At 35.8% G+C, this 18,663-nt stretch overlaps 1 protein-coding gene across 3 annotated transcripts in view; it reads right to left on the minus strand.

Annotated features, from left to right (window-relative positions):
• The window catches only part of LOC128240854 (low-density lipoprotein receptor-related protein 1-like), a 183,586-nt gene that overhangs the window by 76,620 nt on the left and 88,303 nt on the right, over positions 1-18,663 (minus strand). For all 3 annotated transcript variants that reach the window (XM_052957801.1, XM_052957800.1, XM_052957798.1), the window contains 22 exons: positions 18,523-18,654; positions 17,563-17,691; positions 16,978-17,229; positions 16,285-16,488; positions 14,847-15,051; positions 13,533-13,709; positions 13,218-13,365; positions 11,235-11,463; positions 10,349-10,573; positions 9,474-9,660; positions 8,936-9,048; positions 8,015-8,149; positions 6,698-6,862; positions 5,616-5,753; positions 4,880-5,011; positions 4,116-4,250; positions 3,047-3,176; positions 2,179-2,341; positions 1,533-1,639; positions 923-1,044; positions 497-622; positions 71-304 (listed from right to left, as the gene is read on the minus strand). In XM_052957801.1, coding sequence (XP_052813761.1) covers positions 71-304; positions 497-622; positions 923-1,044; positions 1,533-1,639; positions 2,179-2,341; positions 3,047-3,176; positions 4,116-4,250; positions 4,880-5,011; positions 5,616-5,753; positions 6,698-6,862; positions 8,015-8,149; positions 8,936-9,048; positions 9,474-9,660; positions 10,349-10,573; positions 11,235-11,463; positions 13,218-13,365; positions 13,533-13,709; positions 14,847-15,051; positions 16,285-16,488; positions 16,978-17,229; positions 17,563-17,691; positions 18,523-18,654 — 3,588 coding nt within the window. The remainder of the gene's footprint in view (positions 1-70; positions 305-496; positions 623-922; positions 1,045-1,532; positions 1,640-2,178; positions 2,342-3,046; positions 3,177-4,115; positions 4,251-4,879; positions 5,012-5,615; positions 5,754-6,697; positions 6,863-8,014; positions 8,150-8,935; positions 9,049-9,473; positions 9,661-10,348; positions 10,574-11,234; positions 11,464-13,217; positions 13,366-13,532; positions 13,710-14,846; positions 15,052-16,284; positions 16,489-16,977; positions 17,230-17,562; positions 17,692-18,522; positions 18,655-18,663) is intronic.

Raw genomic sequence — 18,663 nt, forward strand, 5'->3', positions numbered from 1 at the left:
AATGATTTTTGGACTGGAATAAAAACGATAGAACGTCATGTTTCAATTGAACATACTTTAAACAGCTCACCTTCTACTAATGTTGTGATGTTACTGCCATTAAAATATGACATCTGCAGATCCCCACGCTGAATATCACTGAAGAAAATCCTCCGACCCTCGTAGTCGAAGGTTAGACCAATCACATTCCTTAGATGATCCTCATCTTTGATTGGTTGGCTTGGCGGGTTCTTGTTGGAGGCATCAGTCAAATGGATTGTCTCGATTGACGTCACTTTAGAGAACATCAGATATTGCTCGTAGTCTGTAGAAAAAAACAAACCCACATGATTTCTGAATGAAATATCCTAAGCAATTTTTAAGTTGATATCTTAAAGGAAAAAGCAAGCTAGCAACCTTTTAGGCTCATATTATTAAGTATATGTTCATTTGAGAAGAAGGGTCCTATTCTATTGAAAAAGGTGACCCGAGCACTCAAAAGTAATATAGCCCTTACTGATGCAGGATTTATTTGTTTTGGGATCCAGCTGTCCAAAGGAGCAGGCACACTGGACCTTCTTCTGACTCGTGTAGAAACATAAATTTTCACAGCCTCCATTGTTGATGTGACATGGGTTCGTTCCTTAAACAAAGAAAACAGACTGTGACAAACAGGATAACCAGTAGATATTAACATTACTTAAGAATTATGATGTCACAATTCAGGCCATCACTAGTGGTTAGACTTTGCCTTAATGTCTTGATCCCATGGCCTTCTTTGATAGATACAACAAAATCAATCTCTAAATTTGTTGCTTAATCTTATTTCATGCCTGGTTTATTGAAAAATACAGGTGGATTAACTCATGTTTCGTTTGAAAAAAACAGACAAGAAAATGACAAAAAACTAAAGCCTGCAATTCAGAGTAACTTTCCAAATGACCTGTCTGTCTGGACTGGTCAAATGCTTTAATGTCCTTCAGTCCTGGACCTAGTCCGGAGGTGACCGTCTGAATGTCCAAGCCTGTTTCCTTGCGAGCTGACTTGATGGAATATCCGTCACTCCTGGTACAAATTTTGTGAAAGATCAATTTTTATATCGATAACATAAGCAAGCACATGAATTTTAGGAGCTGCAAAAAGTAAACATAGAGCGCATTGAGACAAAAAATGGGTAAAAGCGACATGATTAGAAGTAGTTCTTTGGAATTTGCAGTCTTAAGACTACTTGCGCTCATGCGCAGATAGTCTAAAAACTGTTTAGGCTAGTAGAAATTTTAAGCTTCGGTAAAAATATTAAAATAAGCATAACTAAGACTGATTGTTTTACACAAAATTAATTTCTTTTCTTGTAACATTGGCTTTATCAGAAATACATTTATTTATATTGATCTATTACCAGACTTTATTCCAACTATTTCACTGTCCTGTACATGTTATAATTTTCCTTTCTGCTATGTCCGAATACAAAATAAATAGCTTTATATAGAATGACTTAATTTTTAACTTGAATTTTCACAAATAATTATCAAAATTATCAAACCCATCCTCACTTATCAATCCAGTATAATCGATCGTCCTTTATGGTGAGGGAGATTGGTTCAATGTTGGACAGGAGTGTCTTTCTCTCTCCCCTCAATAAATCTTGTTTCTCAATTGTCTGAAAGGTTACACAAAATCAGATTGTTATAAGATCAAAGATGTATTTTTTTAATATCAAATAGGTTCAATGCTAACTTAGAGAACTGTTTTGTCCCTCAAAATGAACATGTTTTGGTAAAACATAAATACCATGCCCAAACGCCCAAATCCCGCCCGCCCAATGACATACCCATTGTAATTACCTGGTTTTCGTTAAAAACCTGATTAAAAATCTAACTTGGTAAAGTAAACAACTGCTTTACTTTCATGAGTGGATCAATCAAGCCAAAAATTTATTTACACTTATAACTGCAATACAGATGGAAACACAAGAGTGCTGTCAAGTGGAACTTAATAGCATTTTTTCAGTCAAAGAAAGGGGAATTAATCTACACTTCTTAAAGACAGAGTCATGGGCCTTGTTGTACATCTACAGCATGTGAACCATTAGCTTCATTTGAATGACATTTTCTTAATTATGTTCAAAGTAAAAATAAAAGAAAAACAGACATGCTTATTCTTTGCAACTGAGTTAAAAGAAATAAAAGAGACACTAACCCCCCGCTCGATGTCACACCAGTACAACATGTTAGTGTTGTAGTCAATCGTGAGACCCCAGGGCTGTGAGATGTTCGTGTACACATATTGGACACGTCTGGACCCATCAAGATTTGCCCGCTCAATGCGAGAATCCTTGCCCCAATCACTCCAGAACACGTAACTGGAATAAAACATTGAAAGTAAGTAGAAACATATAGTAGTTTAGTAGCAAACTAGCAAACCTACTGTACCATTCTGCTGGGACCGATCACATTACAGAAATCCAAATTACATAAAAGTGGTTGTGAAATAAATAAACTAGAAATTGCTTTTTTGAAAAAGAGCCTTTCCTCCCTATTGCCTAGTCATAGGTGAGAAAAAATCAATGATGGACATGCAATTTGTACTTAAAGACTGGAGACAAACCAACATAGGGGTCATCTAGTGGTTATAACCAACCGGCATACCAAGTATGAAGTTCCTGGGTCAAAGCGTTCTTAAGTTAGTGAGCGGAAAGAAGTTTGACATGTGGACTGGAGACCAACAAATTGTTTTCACCTTAAGGTCACTGTGACCTTGACCTACTGACCTCAAAATCACTAGGGATCACCTACTAATCATGACCAAATAGCAAACCAAGTATGCCATTCCTGGGCCCAAGCGTTAATTAGTTAGTCAGCGGAAACCATTATTTTACCTCAAGGTCACCTCAACCTTTGACCTACTGGCCTCTAAATCAATAGGGGTCATCAGCTTCTAGTTATGACCAACTGGCATATCAAGTATCTGGGTCCTAGGGTTCTCAAGTTATTGAGTGGAAATGAAGTTTGCCTATGGAATGACTGATTCAATGGGTGAGACATAATGAGTGAAAAGTTCAACTGACCCCATGACAGGATGCACAACAATGGACCTGGGTTTTTCCATATCTCCGCTGGCAATCACGTATCGGCCCGAGCCATTGAACTTTGACATCTCAATGGTGGAGTGGCCAGCATCCGTCCAATATAGGGTTCCTGAAATAGGTTAATATACATTTCTTTTCACTTGATTCTGATGAATGCTGATATTGACAGTCTAAAGAATCATGTTCCAGTTCCTGGTTGGGTTTAAAAAAAGCACGTTTGTCTCTGGTCTTGACCTACCCTATTTTCTTGCTCCAACCCTTTACCTTTTTATTGCCATAAGAAATATTTCTTATCATTTTTTTTTTTTGAAAGTTGAAAATGAGGAGTTTTTGGCTTCAAGCAGTACCAGTGAAGTCTTTGGTAAAATGTGTAAATCCTATTACACTAGACCCCCTTACTCCTTTTAAGTCCATTATAACCGTTTCATTGAAATCATACAATCTTCTTGAACTATAGGGACTTAATATCAGATTGGCATGATTTTTAAACTTTGTTGAAGTTATTTCACTTACTTTTATGAACAAGCAGCAACTGGCAGTTAATGATTTAAGAAGTATTTTGTAAATATAAGTCAAAATAATTCAACTGTCAATAGTGTTACTATAGCTTTTCGGCAAAACAGAGCATTTTATGTAACTTTTTTAAATCCAAGTACTTTTTAAGAAAAGAGCTCTGCTTTATTATTGCAACAAGCATTCATATTTCACGGTCTGAATACATGTATTATGAACCTTGCTCAGAATATCCGACCTATGAACCAATATTTTATTTATAAAATAAAAAGAGCAAACAACAATGCAAACAGTATGAAAGCCATTGGTCTTCTTCTTAATGCATTAGTGGTTTGCTTCTGGTAAAATGACCATCAAATCTCAATTGAATATCTTTGACATTTTTAAAGTTAACATATGGCCAATGTAAAAGCTTTGCATGCATATCTGCCAACAAAGCTCATGTCTATAGTACCAAGGGTGTGACAACACTTCCACCAGATATTCTTCTTGCAAATTTTACATCTTAAGAGAATGTCCAAATTATCCAGCATACTTGAGATCCAGTCAACGGCTAGTCCCTCCACACTATTGATGCCCTCAGTAATGACCACTTCGCGATGTGAGAGGTCACGCCTGATTCGTGAGATTGAGTTTGTTTGCGTGTCCACCCAGTATATCATATCATCCTCTGAAATAAACAAATATTTATATTTTAACTGAGAAATGTTTTGATAGGGCCATCATAACCATTTCACATTTTCTTAACTAGAGATTTCACTGGATGTTATTAATACCCCACTTCACTATGTTCATGAAATAATAAGTAGCAGTGGGAGTGATGTGTGCTCCTTTAATGCCCTATGTGGGTGCAGTGTATGTATACCATGTGATAAATTGTGTCACAAATGCTACATCGGAAGGCAATATTTTGACTTGAAAAAGAACAAAGATAACTTTCTTACTTATTCACCATTTTAAATGACATATAGCGCAGTCTACGCCGCTTAAGGAGCCCTGGCTTCAGGTCTTTTACCAGAGTTTGATTAAACGTTTAGTTTCTTAAAACACTTCGACAAACCTTTTCACAATATTTCCGTCTGAGGGAGCACTGTCAAAACATTATTTTGGAAACAGGTTTGTCGAAGTGTTTGATGAAACTCAATTAAATTTAAGTATGTTTGTTGGCTAATTTAAATAAGCTTCTTAAGACTGTTAAGCTTAAGAAGTCTTTCGAGAAATAGGGGCCGAGTCCAAAACTGCATCACCAAACAATATTTCCCTTTTTCTTCATGACTTTTGGTCATATAGTTTCCATACCTGCATGAAAATCCACTGCAGAAAGGGACTGTATCTGTGATATAGGAGGAAGGGCCTCCTGATCATCGCCTGATTTGAACATCACACCTCGAATCTCCGTTTCCTTCGCATACAGGAGGAAAGACGTTATTCCTGGTATAAGGAAAAAATTGAATAAGAAATTGAACAAAATACGAGGGCAACACCAAACAGGTGTTAACACCATTTCAGCAGCTTATTCTTAACATGTTCTAACCAGAACTAATAAAATGGTCCCATCTCTTATGTCAAATAAGAGCATCATCCTTACCAACTACCATACATTATTTTAACCAGAACTGATCAATGAGAAATGATAAAATATTTAGCCAGAGTGTTGGGCTTCATTGCTACAAATATAATTTACCATTGTCAACATGAGCACAAAGTCTAAATTCTATTTTGGTTTGACTATCATCATGAAGATGTTGCTGCTACTGCTACTGCAGCTGCTGGTGCTGTGGCTAATGATGATAATGATGATAATGATGATGATGACGATGACGACGACAACGCTGATGCCAATGACGATGGCATTGATGATGATGATAATGATGATGATGATGATGATGATGATGATGATGATGATGATGATGATGATGATGATGATGATGATGATGATAATAATGCTGATGATGACATCAAGGCTGTTATTGAAGGAGTACAGTTACTCAAACTTTCTTTCTTTGTTCAACAGATCTGATTCATAAGAACTTACCTTCACAAGTACTTTGGTCCTTCACACTGAGACTGAAGCCAGCCGTACAGACACAGCGAGACAGTAACTGTGACTTGGGTAAACACAGCTGGGAACAAGTGTGGTTCCCATGACACTCATTTGGTTCATTTAACTTGTCTGAAATATAGGATCAAGGAGATTAAGTCGGCCTGTACAGACACAATGGGACAGTAACTGTGACTTGGTTAATCACAGCTGGGAACACGAGTTGTTCCTGGAACACTTGTTTTGTCAATTTATAATGTAAACAATCTGGGAGATTAAGTCCGCCTGTACTGACACAAGAAGACTTAGGTAAACACAGCTGGGAACAGAGTTGTTCCTGGAACACTTGTTTCATCAATTTATGATGTATACAATCTGGGAGATTAAGTCTGCCTGTACTGATACATTAGGACAAAGAAATCAGATGGGAAACACACAGTTGGGAACAAAACTGTTTAATCTTTTTAAAATGTCCGTTTATCATGTCTGAAATAAAAGAGTCAGGCCCCAATTTCTCGAAACTTCTTAAGTCCTTTATAACAGGTTTAAGCTAAACCCACTATTTTTGTTTTTCAATTATTTGCATTATATTCTCCTTTAAGAGTTTTTGATACATTAGATAGTATTTATCATTATGTTATTAACAATGAACCATTTTTCCTTTATCAAAAGTCACTACAAGTATATAATTTGGCTAATTGAAAGAAGCATCTTAAGCCATGGTTAAGCTTAAGAAGTTTTGAGAAATTGGGGCCAGTAGATCAAGTCAATCTGTATAGATACATCAAGATACAGATTGCAACTGAGGAAAACATACCTGTGATTGCAAATGTTTCTTGTAACACTCAAAATGGTATCAGGATAAACTGACTGTGTACCATGCAGCAGTTCTTAGCTAGTGTTATCTGCTTAAGTTGTATCAAGTGCTTATGTAGCTCACTGAGGTTATAACTCTCCAATTATATTTATTTTGTGAAAATTGAGTTTTTATTGATCAATTAAAATAAGTCAGTTTTCTCCTTTTATTCCAAACTGTTTCTTTCACAAATTTTAACCTCCTTTTCCAAAATACACACCTTGCTTGAATCTGGTCTGCACATCGAACATAATAAGAGCCTGTACATTAGGCGTTGCCTCTCGAACGATCGACTGGTTGTTGCCATTCTTACTCAAGGCCACGATTTTTCCCTCGCTGGACACATAAATTGTGTCTTTGTGAACCGTTATAGCTTCAGGATCACCTGTTTAACGAGATCGAGTAAAGTATAACTCATTATAGTAATTCATGTACATTTACTAAATCATTTCCAGTGTTTTTAATTGTGGAATCAGGCTGTTTTATATTTGATATTGTAGATTTTGTTTTTCTTCTTTGAAGATTTTTATTGACCAAATTAATAGGGTTGAATCTTTTTCTATTTAATCATATTTGATTCTCAAAACTCTTCATGATATATCATAATTATAACATACTATTATTTAAAATATGATTTTCCAACTGATTGCTTCAATACTATAAATCACTTAAGAAATGCTTAAAAAATGAAAAGTATTAATTTATGATTATTTATTTTCATCTTTGATGAAACAAAGTTTTGGGGTGTATATGGAAGGCCAATTAAATAAATAATATTTTGTATAAAAACTGTTTAATAAATCATGTTTCATTGTTTTGTTAAATTCAATGATGATCAAGTTTGGTGAAAAAAGGTTGTAAGTTCTGCCATATTTAGAGAACTGACACTGTTAATACATTTGTTGCCAATTCAAGGGTCATAACTCTTGAGTGACTGAGGGGACATGTCTGGTTATTCAACCTGACCAAGATATTCTGCCCATACTCATTTTGACCAAATTTGGAGATGATTGGACAAAGTTTCTGTAATTAAAGGGCAATAACTCTTAAATGATATAAGCAAAATGGCTGCTTATAATAATGTCCGAAATATTATGCCCATACACATTCTGACCAAATTTGATGATATTTGGACAAATGATTCTTAAATTATTCATCGCACAACACCAACTTTAGGTATTTTCTATAATTAAAGGACGATAACTTAAGTGAAACAGGCAATTTGGCTGTCGATAGAAAATACTCCTAAAGGCTTTTAAGTAATTGATCGGTCAAAACTAATTTTAGGTAATTTTTATAATTTAAGGCTGATAACTATCGAGTAACTAGACTGATATTGCTGGCTATCAAACTTGTTTGCACAGATTTGGTGATGATCAATTTGGTGATGATCGGACAAAGGTTGAGACAGCATACTGGACACTGCCTGCGGACCCATCAGCAGCAGGTAAAACTATAATATGTACTGTTCTGTGAAGGGGCCTATAAAAAACTAATTCAGGACAGCATTTGATGGTTTGCAAAAAGTTTTTTTTACCTGGAAGGCTGAGTTGTTTCATTAAGTTGATTTGAGTGGTAGACTGCTGTGGGCCATTGGTGGTTATGTCGATCCAGATAATCTGCTTGTTGTTGATCAAGTATAGACGATTTTGCTCCGTGTCGATAGAAAGACCTGAAAGTATTGATGTGTTGGAAACAATGGGAAAAATGAGAGTGGTCTAGTGGTGAAGGAGTCTGTCTTTCCACAACAAGGCTGTTGCTCATTCCCAACAAGGAAATAAATTCTTGGCTTCCCAAAATGGATGCCAATGAGTACTGGCTTCTGTCCAGGAAATGGACTCTGTATCAGCTTCGTTGTGTATCTGCCTTTGCATTATAGTATTAAGCAAACAAATACATAATTAAAGGAACTTTATTTTAGATTCGATAAGCCTTTCTTTTCATTATTATATAATCGTCCAACAATTCAGACCCTGCAACTGGTAATTTTACTGGAGTGTTTTCTTTGTTCTGTATATAAGAATGATAACCATAAAGCATAGATTTTACATTTCATTGTAATTAAACAGCACACTACATCTTGCCAGTAAAATCTCTGCTTTATCCCACCATTGTAATATGTCACCATTATTCTATAAGACAGTAACGGTACCACAAAAGTACTACACCAACCATCTTCATGACTGTAATAACTTCTATCTTCTTCTACTCTATCTTATTCAATATCACTTAGAACCTTTTCGCATTTACCCCTCGAATTATACTTAACTGGCGTTTCATTCGTAGCATTTATTTACCATAGCTTGGGTATTACCTGCAGTAATGGCTACATATTCAATAATGGCTGCTGAAATGCCTTTCAAATGAAGTGATCAAAACAGTGTCTGATTGGTTGAAATGAAAGTAAAGTCTTCAAATATTCTGTACCATTAAGCCAGAATGGTGTAAACTGACATACTTGATGGGTTGTGTAGATTCTTTAAGATTTGAGTGATTTCGTATCCATCCATTCCTGCACGCCACAGGACATGATTGCCTTCTGCTTCAAACACATCCGTGAAAAACATAATTCTGAAATAATACAAAAAAATATAATATTGACAAGCCATTGCACAAAGACTGTTCACAATAGCAACAGTTGGTTGCTCACATATATATGTGCTCTTTGAAATGGTAAAAAAGTCTAACCCAAAAAATTCCAGTTGAAAATCAATCAAGGAGGCAATCAAGGAGACATGAGTTTAATCAATTTCGACCTTATGAATTGAGTGAAGAGAAAAAAGCAACAAAGAAGATGTAATTTGCCATACACTTTTTTAATTTATCTCTTTATTTGAATTTTTCAAGAAGACTTTTTATGAAGTTAATTTATATGATATCAAAAATAGATTTAAAACTCTAATATTCTTGATTTTAAGTAGAGTTTGCAATGTTATCTTTATGAAAACTAGCATTATTTCTGAAAAAGCCTTTTTTATTCAAAACTTTGTACCCACCCCTTGGCAGGATGCAGAGCAATAGAATGGGGTTTTGAGATCTGGTTTTTCTTGATAATCTCTGTGCGGAACGTTCCGTTCAGTGTTGCTACGGAGATAGAGGCTGTTTTTAGGGTAAGATCGTATGACGAAAAATACATATTGCCTGACAACCAGTCTATCGCGAATCCCTCTGGGTTTGTTAGTCCTGAAAATAGAAACACATTTCTGTTGTTTTTACAAGTGCTCCTAAGCTGTGTTTGTATATATGTTAGAAATGACAATTTTTCCTTTACTGGTCATTAACCTTAATCAGGCCAACTTCTGATGTTGTTTTTCTACATATTTCTTTATTTTCAAATGATTTTATGAAAACTAGTTTATTTGAAAAATAGTATTTGAACATAAAAGTCAGATTCCCCTGTGCCTTTTTCTTAAAAGCAAGGGCTATTATTCCTACCATTACTTAATGAATAGGCATCAAAATTACCAGTTGCACAAAAAAATGATAGGGGCATAAAGAGGCAATTCATTCCACCTGAAAATATACCTACATACCGGTAGTACTTACTCTGTTTTTTGCTATTTTAACAATTTCCCAAGGTAAACAACACGATATGCAGACTAACATCATTGTGATAAGGATAATGCCTTCAACTCAAATACATTTTTAGATAAAAGTAACACAAAATTCTATGTTCAATTTATATGATATTAAGGGTTATAACTCTGCTAGGCACATCCATAAACAAAATCCCTGAAGCAAAACATCACATGCTGTTTAACATTCCTCTTTTAATTGGACAAAACCCCTCCCATCTGCTCGCATGCCCCTACGCAGCAGGTTAAACTATAATATGTCCCCTTTTTTAAAACAGGCGTATAAAAATACTTACCCTTATCTATAAGAGTTTCCACATTGGCATCAAAGTTCGCTCGGTTGATTACATTCAGGCCTTTATCGGCCCAGTAGAAATAGTTCTGCTTAACGTCGTAATCGATCGCAGTGGGTGTGTCGACATGAGGAATCGATATAACAGGCAGAACATTGAAATATCCCTTGTTAAGATCAATGCCCCGAATTTCCTGGTTCTTTACAAATAGCAGAAACTGTTTGTCCTCTGTGTGAAGAAAAGAAATGATTGTGTTGAGAACAAAATAGGGGATACTAGTTTGTTTCAGTCTTTGATGGCAACCAGCCAAGTAAGTTAACATAGCCATGTCAAGTGAATTAATCACTTTTGCATTTTTGTCAAGTTTATAAATATTGAAATGTTACACTGAAACATTTTATCTTTTCATGATATATAATAAAAGAGGTATCAAAAACAATTAAATTTCATTTTTATTAGCTAAATGTGCCAATCTGTACGGACAAATAATATCATTGATATTGTGACCCAGCCCTATGCATGTTGATGATTGATTTAGATACCCGGATGGGCTAACAGGTTTAAATATTTCATTGATTAATCAATTTAATTCACCAAAATGCATAAAATGAACACTTGATAAAAAAATCCCAATGAATTTATTTTCAATGCTCAAGTACAAATTCCATTCGTAAACTCTATGGATACTAAGTGTTTGCCCTACATTGTCAGCCAATCAGGGGCGCTAGATTTTTTAAATGTTTCGTTTCTTATTTGTGTATTTTCTTCGTGAATAAGAAACCACGTTCGCTTTGCTGCGCTCCGCATCCATAGGTAACTTATTCACCAAGAAATTATATAATAAACGCTTTGCATACTAAAAGAAAAATTTTCCTGAACATTAACTTACCAACACAAGTCTTGTTATCATGACCCAGTTTTTTCCTGTGGGGACACAGACAGCCCACTGAACCGTGAAGCCCTATAAGGCAGAGGTCTGAACACCCACCATTGTTTACAGCACACGGGTTTGTTACGTTCACAGTCGGCTGACGTTTGGGGTGAATGACTTGTAGGTCAAATGGCTGGGTGATCGTCTTCTGGACAACACGTATGTTAGAACCATTGAATTTGTTGGCCTATAAGAAAGGTAAAGAAAGATGTGACATGTTTACTGTCTCAACTATTACACATTTGTGTAGTAATTTCTATTTCATGATTAAACATAAAAGAACTTTTAATCTGGGTTATATTACTCATATACTGGAGTCATTTTTGGCCTAAAACTCATATACTGGAGTCATTTTTGGCCTATAACTCATGCATTGGAGTCATTTTTGGCCAACAACTCATATTGGCCTATAACTCATATATATTGTAGTCATTTTTGGCCTATTACCCATATATAAATGGAATCTTCTGTGGCCTATAACCCATATATTGGAGTCATTTTTCACCTAAAACTAATATTTTGCAGTCATTCTTGGCCTATAACTCATATATTGGAGTTTTTTGGCCTATAACCCATAAAATGGAGTCATTTTTGGCCTATAACTCATATACTGGAGCCACTATTGGCCTATTACTCATATATTGGAGTCAATATTGTACAAGCAGAACAGACTTGGGATTGAATAAGCAGAACAGACTTGGGATTGAATAAGCAGAACAGACTTGGGATTGAACAAGCAGAACAGGCTTGGGATTGAACAAGCAGAACAGACTTGGGATTGAACAAGCAGAACAAACTTGGGATTGAATAAGCAGAACAGACTTGGGATTGAACAAGCATAACAGACTTGGGATTGAACAAGCAGAACAGGCTTGAGATTGAACAAGCAGAACAGACTTGGGATTGAACAAGCAGAACAGACTTTGGATTGAACAAGCAGAACAGACTTGGGATTGAACAAGCAGAACAGGCTTGGGATTGAACAAGCAGAACAGACTTGGGATTGAACAAGCAGAACAGGCTTGGGATTGAACAAGCAGAACAGGCTTGGGATTGAACAAGCAGAACAGACTTGGGATTGAACAAGCAGAACAGACTTGGGATTAAACAAGGAGAACTCACTTGGGATTGAACAAGCAGAACACACTTGGGATTGAACAAACAAAACAGACTAGGGATTGAATAAACAAAACAGACTAGTAACAATACAAGCATAACAGAGTTGAGATAATACTAGAAGAACAGACTTGTGATAATACAAGCAGAACAGAGTTGAGATAGTAAAAGCAGAACAGAGTTGAGATAGTAAAAGCAGAACAGAGTTGAGATAGTAAAAGCAGAACAGAGTTGATAATACAAGAAGAACAGATTTATGATAATACAAGCAGAACAGACTTGTGATAATGAAAGCAGAACAGAGCTACGATTGTAAAATCAGAACAGAGTTGAGATTACCAATGCAGAACAGAGTTGTGATAATACAAGCAGAACAGAGTTGATAATACAAGCAGAACAGACTTGTGATAATACAAGCAAAACATACTTGTGGTAATACAAGCAGAACAGACTTGTGATAATTCAAGCAGAGTTGTGATAATACAAGCAGAACAGACTTGTGATAATACAAGCAGCAGAACAGATTTGTGATAATTCACGCAGAACAGATTTGTGATAATACAAGCAGAACAGACTTGTGATAATACAAGCAGAACAGACTTGTTATAATACAAGCAGAACATACTTGTGATAATTCAAGCAGAGTTGTGATAATACAAACAGAACAGACTTGTGATATTACAAGCAGCAGAACAGATTTGTGATAATACAAGCAGAACAGATTTGTGATAATACATGTTACATAAGTAACTCCTATAATGCTTGTTATATAAAACTAAAACAAGCAGATAAGAACATTAAAGGGCTACGCAATGATTATATTACCATAACAACAGCATTTGAACTCCAGTCTGTCCAGTAGACCTCGGTGCCAAAGAGAGCAATGGAGAATGGGTGACGCATTTCAGGTTGGTTCTTCAGAACCAGTCTGTGGTCCGTACCCTCGTATGTGAGAGTGTGAATAGACTCTGATCTGAAAAAAAAGGATCAATTGTGAAATATTTTGAGTAATATTTTGGAAATTGGTGCTGTGGACTGTAAACATCAATGCTTCTTTAAGACTGTTTATTTTTCAGATAAGTTCCAGACTTTAATATCCAGCTTAAATTAGTCAGAAAAAAACTGTAATAAATGATCCACCTAGCATCAATCCAGTAGATCCGTTTGCTGTCGTAGTCTAGAGTAAGTCCATTGGGCCAGCCTCCGCCAGTCGATGGGAGAATCTGATATATGGTTTTGCGTGTGGATTCATTCCCTGACATGGAGCACATCTCAATACGAGGGTTAGTCCCCTCCCAGTCAGTCCAGAAAAGCTTCCTGTAAAAAGGTAACAATATTGGAAAAGATCAAACATACGCTGAACTCAGTTTTTCAAGCTAGTACCACAGACATGTAGTTTTAACTTAGTTTATGATATAAGGACATACAGCAGGTTTTTACTGATTAGTCTGAGGCTTCAACTGTGACATTTATTGATAACAATATGTACGTATTTATGTACTCTGAGAGTGTTTGTTATCATGTTATTGTGTGTGTTTGTTTTTGTGGGAAATATAAAATAAATATAATAATTTAATAAAGTCATAATGTTTGGAAGAAAAAGAACAATAGTCGAGTACAACTTATCCTTTAATATTACTTTTATTTAGAAAAGAATGACACCCACCCCACAACCTGCATTGGAGTGTCAACGTTGAAGCATTTAACATTTCAACACTCCAATTTAAAGCTGCACTCTCACAGATTTACCATTTTGACAACTTTTTGTTTTGGAATGAGGCAATTTTTGCGTAAATATCTGCAAACCAGTATTATAAGACTGGTGACAAAAGAACAGATCGTAGATTTTCATATTTGTCAGCAGTCTTGTATCACTGGTTTCCATGCATTTTCGCATAAATTGGCTCATTCCAACACACAAAAAAAAAAAAGTTGTGCAGCTTTAAGCAAAAATTCCATAAACTAAAGAGCAATAACTCTTGTGTTATTGACCGGATTCATACAAATCTTGCACATGCACCACCACACTCAAGTTATTCACATTTCATCAAACTCTGTCCTTAAATTACATATTAATATTCAGGATGACTGAAATTTAGCTTTTTTCATTATGAAAAGGGCAATAACTTTTGTTTTCAATTACTGGCCCAATTAAATGCAACATACTATGGTTTATACACACTTGACATAAGTTTCAATTACTGCCAAATCTATATCTTTCACCGAAATGTTCAGTAAGGGATTATTATTGACTAATATTTAGTATTTTAGAGAATCTAAGGGCTGGATTTAAGATCAAAGTAAAAGTAATTAATTTAATATCATTCTTAATTTAATTTATATCTTAAAAGACTAAAGCGGCCAGTTTCATTTGAGTTTTGTCAGATAGATTTTTGTTTTCATAATAATGCTTCACTTCATTGTTTATACTAATGAGGACCTTCTATTACTAACCCAACAGTTGGATCCACAGCAATGGCTCGAGGGCTGGCCATATTCCCAGCAATCAGTGTTGTACGAAAGGAGCCGTCCAGTTTAGCAACTTCTATTTGATCAAGGGTGGACTCCACCCAGTAGATATTCTCCCCAATCCAGTCAACAGCCACGCCTTCTGTGGTTGCTAGGCCGGATGTCACTATAGGAACTACATTGATCAGTTCTGAAATTAAATGGATTTCAACAGAGTTGATTTGATTTCTTTCTTAGAATTCTTCATCATTAAATACAGGCAGATATTTTTTTCATTTATTTCCTAATCTTATAATGGCAACTAGACTATTACGCAACAAGACCACCTCACAAGATACTAATTTCTCCCACCTCAAATAAGTAAATCCGACAATTTAACCATGCTAGAAATTCTTATCTTGCCCATGGGCGAAGATAAAATGCTCGTATGGAACTCCTTTTTAATGTTCACCACATTGTAATTACCTCCCTTGTTAAAGACTGTCGTCTGTAGCAATCATGGAAATCATGTCTTGTGGCAATATTTAGAACGCTAATTAATTATTTCTCGCTCCAAATATCACCATAAAACAGTTTTCACGCACCTTTCAAGAAATAATGCTTCACTCTCCTTAGAACTATTCAAAGACCGATTTGACTATTAACATAATCTGAATCACTGCGTGTATATCCATGACAACCACGAATAATCACATATCCATACGCAATTATTTTCACTTAGCACAAAAGAGTTCCAGCAAAAATACAATTTTTCTTAATTCTGTTTAACTGAGGTGGGAGAAAAAGCATCTACCATAGCCGCTCGTGTAAGATAGGTTCATCCTGACCCTCGCGCAGGGTGTTTTGCGGAAACTAGGTAAACCTCGTTTCCGCAAACCACCCTACGCTCGGGTCGGAATGAACCTATCCTACACTCTCGGCCATTGAAGATACTTATGGTCCATAATTATGATTTTACTACACTTTTTATGAATTACTTATTTAAAGATGCACTCTTACTCCCAAATAAGATTTACCATATTAATTAATACATTTTTTTGAAATACCAAAAGGAAGAATAAATGCTGAAAACAATGCTTTTAATGAAGCATTCGTGTTTAATTTGAAAGAAAGGTGCAGCAAACACGGTATTTCTACGTTATGAAACAATAGAAGATGGCAGTAAATCTTTTAGCATTCACCAATCATTTACAATTTTGGCGTTTTCAGCTATTAAATACACGGTTACAATCTTTTTACCATTAAATAAAATTTTCCATAAATGCATTATTTGCTAAGTAGTTAAAGGTTTATCAATATATAATTTTTGTTTGTCATGCATTCATATGTATTAATTTTAAATAAGGGTGTCACTTCAATTAATGTTAAAGAGCTGTCATCTGCACATGAATGCTGGTGACTTTTATTTTAAGAACTGAATTACCATTTCCCTGCATAACGCCTTTGTAAATTTTGTCTTCCATCACATCCGACCAGAACAGTACAGCGTAACCCTCAGAGTTGTAATAAAAATCAAGGGCAATTGTGTTACGGAGACCTGATTTCAGGGAAACTGCGTTACTTGTTGCTGTGTCCACACGCCGTATCTCATGACGATTTGAAAACACAACATAGACTGGGTCACTCTCTGAAATGTTAAAATCATTTAATATTATAGGAAATGTAAAATGTATGTTCATGTATCATTAAGATTCTTTTTCTCTAACATTTACAATTTACAATGTGCATGTCAGGATTTACAATGTAGGTAAATAAGGAGCTTTTTACGTCCATATTAGAATGTTTCCTTATAATTTTTATTCAAAAAAATTAATCTCACATTGAGTTGAGTAAAACTTTGATAAAATTTTTAAGTTGTTTAACATCCTATAACCAGGACACTCAACAGCTCAGTATTATTTGGGCTGACTGAAACATAGGGTTTCACTTCATGAGGTCAAGCGCCATAACTCTACACTTATTGCCCAAAGCTACACACAAAAGCAACATGTCTTCTTCTAGTGCATGGGAAAACATAATTCGTGGCCATTTTGTTCATTAAATGCTAAAATATGAGGGTGAAGAGCAAGTGCAGGTGCAGGGTGAAGTACATTTTGCATATAAAAGACAACCATACCCAAAGGCTTGCAGGTAAATTTGTCTGACTTCAGAAAGAAACCGTCAAAGCATGTGCACCGATATCCGATATCAACCGACGGGTCAAGGTTGCACCCTTGACTACATGTTCCCCACTGAAGGCAAGGATTTGTAACAATGCATTTCCCTGCGATTTGGTTGAATTTCTGGCCCGGTGGACACTCACAGCTGTAGCCATATGGCATGTTATAGCATTTCGATGTTGTGCATGGGTTTGACGAACAATGATTCTCTGTTGAAGAAAAAGCGTCATTTTTAGACAATGATAACAATAAAAATTGTATTTCTTCATGAACAACCAAAGGATGGGGTAGAATCTCTTCATTTTATCTGATCTAGTGTTTGGCTTACTTTTGTTTATTTCTTGATATTTTTTTTTATTTTGAACAATTTTGTAGTGTTAATAAATCACAACACCATTAATTACTCATTGTAAATAGGAACAGAAAATGAAAGACTTTTCTTGGTTTTCAATTGGTGACATGAATTTATCATTAAAATCATCATAATTAATTGTCAGAAAAACAACACAATTTTATCTATTTTTATCACATTTTGGACATACCTGAGCAGAGTCCGCCCTCATCTGACCAATCAGGTGAACATTGCAGCGTTCCGTCACAGACGTTCCCCGCAGGAACACATATCATCTTGCCAGTGGAATTCATACACTTGTAATTTGGCTCTTTGCACACTGAAAAGGAAATAAATGGGTGTTTTTACCGCAGTAATGAGCGAGTGCATTGGTTTTGTTTTCACGCCGAAAACAGCGGGGAATTGGCCAAACCTAGGATGTCCCAGGGGTGCAGGGGCATTTGGCGGGTATTTACCAGCTGTGTGTCCCCACAGGGCGGGGATTTTATCCGGGATTGGCTGCACCGAAAGTCAAAGTCCCCACTATTCCCCGGACCTGGGTGGGCCGTGGTTACAATTGACTGGTGCATTACTACATAAATAAACATTTCCACACCTTCAATTCTCTAACAGAGTTCTCAAAGAGAATGGCTTGAACAGGCACAACACCCTAAAGGCCATCACCTATATAAGGAAAATCATTTCACTTTTAAATTCAACAAATTTTTATAATAGCATTGTCTAGAGTAAAAAGTGTGTTTGTATTCTCTGGAGGGGTTTCATTTTAAGTCAACAACAGTGCAGTAATAGTGTAGGTATAATATCACTCCTAGAATAAAGCAGCCTCATGTCCTCCATCAGTGAGATTAATATCATGAGATAAATGACGTCACAAATGCTACTTTGGATGGCAATATTTTGCTGTTAGCATAAGGAAGAATTACAAAGGCAACTTTTTGTTCCTTCATCACTTTTAATGGAACATAGCGCAGTCTATGCCGTTTATGTCTTTTTATTGGACGAAAAAATAAGCCTCAGTTTTTCAAAATCAGGAAAACAAAGCCAAGATTTTACTACATGTTTTTTTTTACATGCATAAGAACTATGCAGGCCCAGGCCAATTCTTAAGTCACTCCTTCATGAAGATACACCAGTTTTTATAATAATTTACCTATATGACTGCAAAGTGCTGTATCCTCGTCGGATTTGTCATTGCAGTCCGGTTCATCATCGCAGAACCAGTTATCAGGGATACACTGGTTCCCAGTTTTGCACACAGTTTCTCCCTGGATACACTGGGCTTCTTTTAAAT

The sequence above is a fragment of the Mya arenaria genome, chromosome 7 (assembly GCF_026914265.1).
Source record: "Mya arenaria isolate MELC-2E11 chromosome 7, ASM2691426v1".
NCBI classification, from domain to species: Eukaryota; Metazoa; Mollusca; class Bivalvia; order Myida; family Myidae; genus Mya; species Mya arenaria.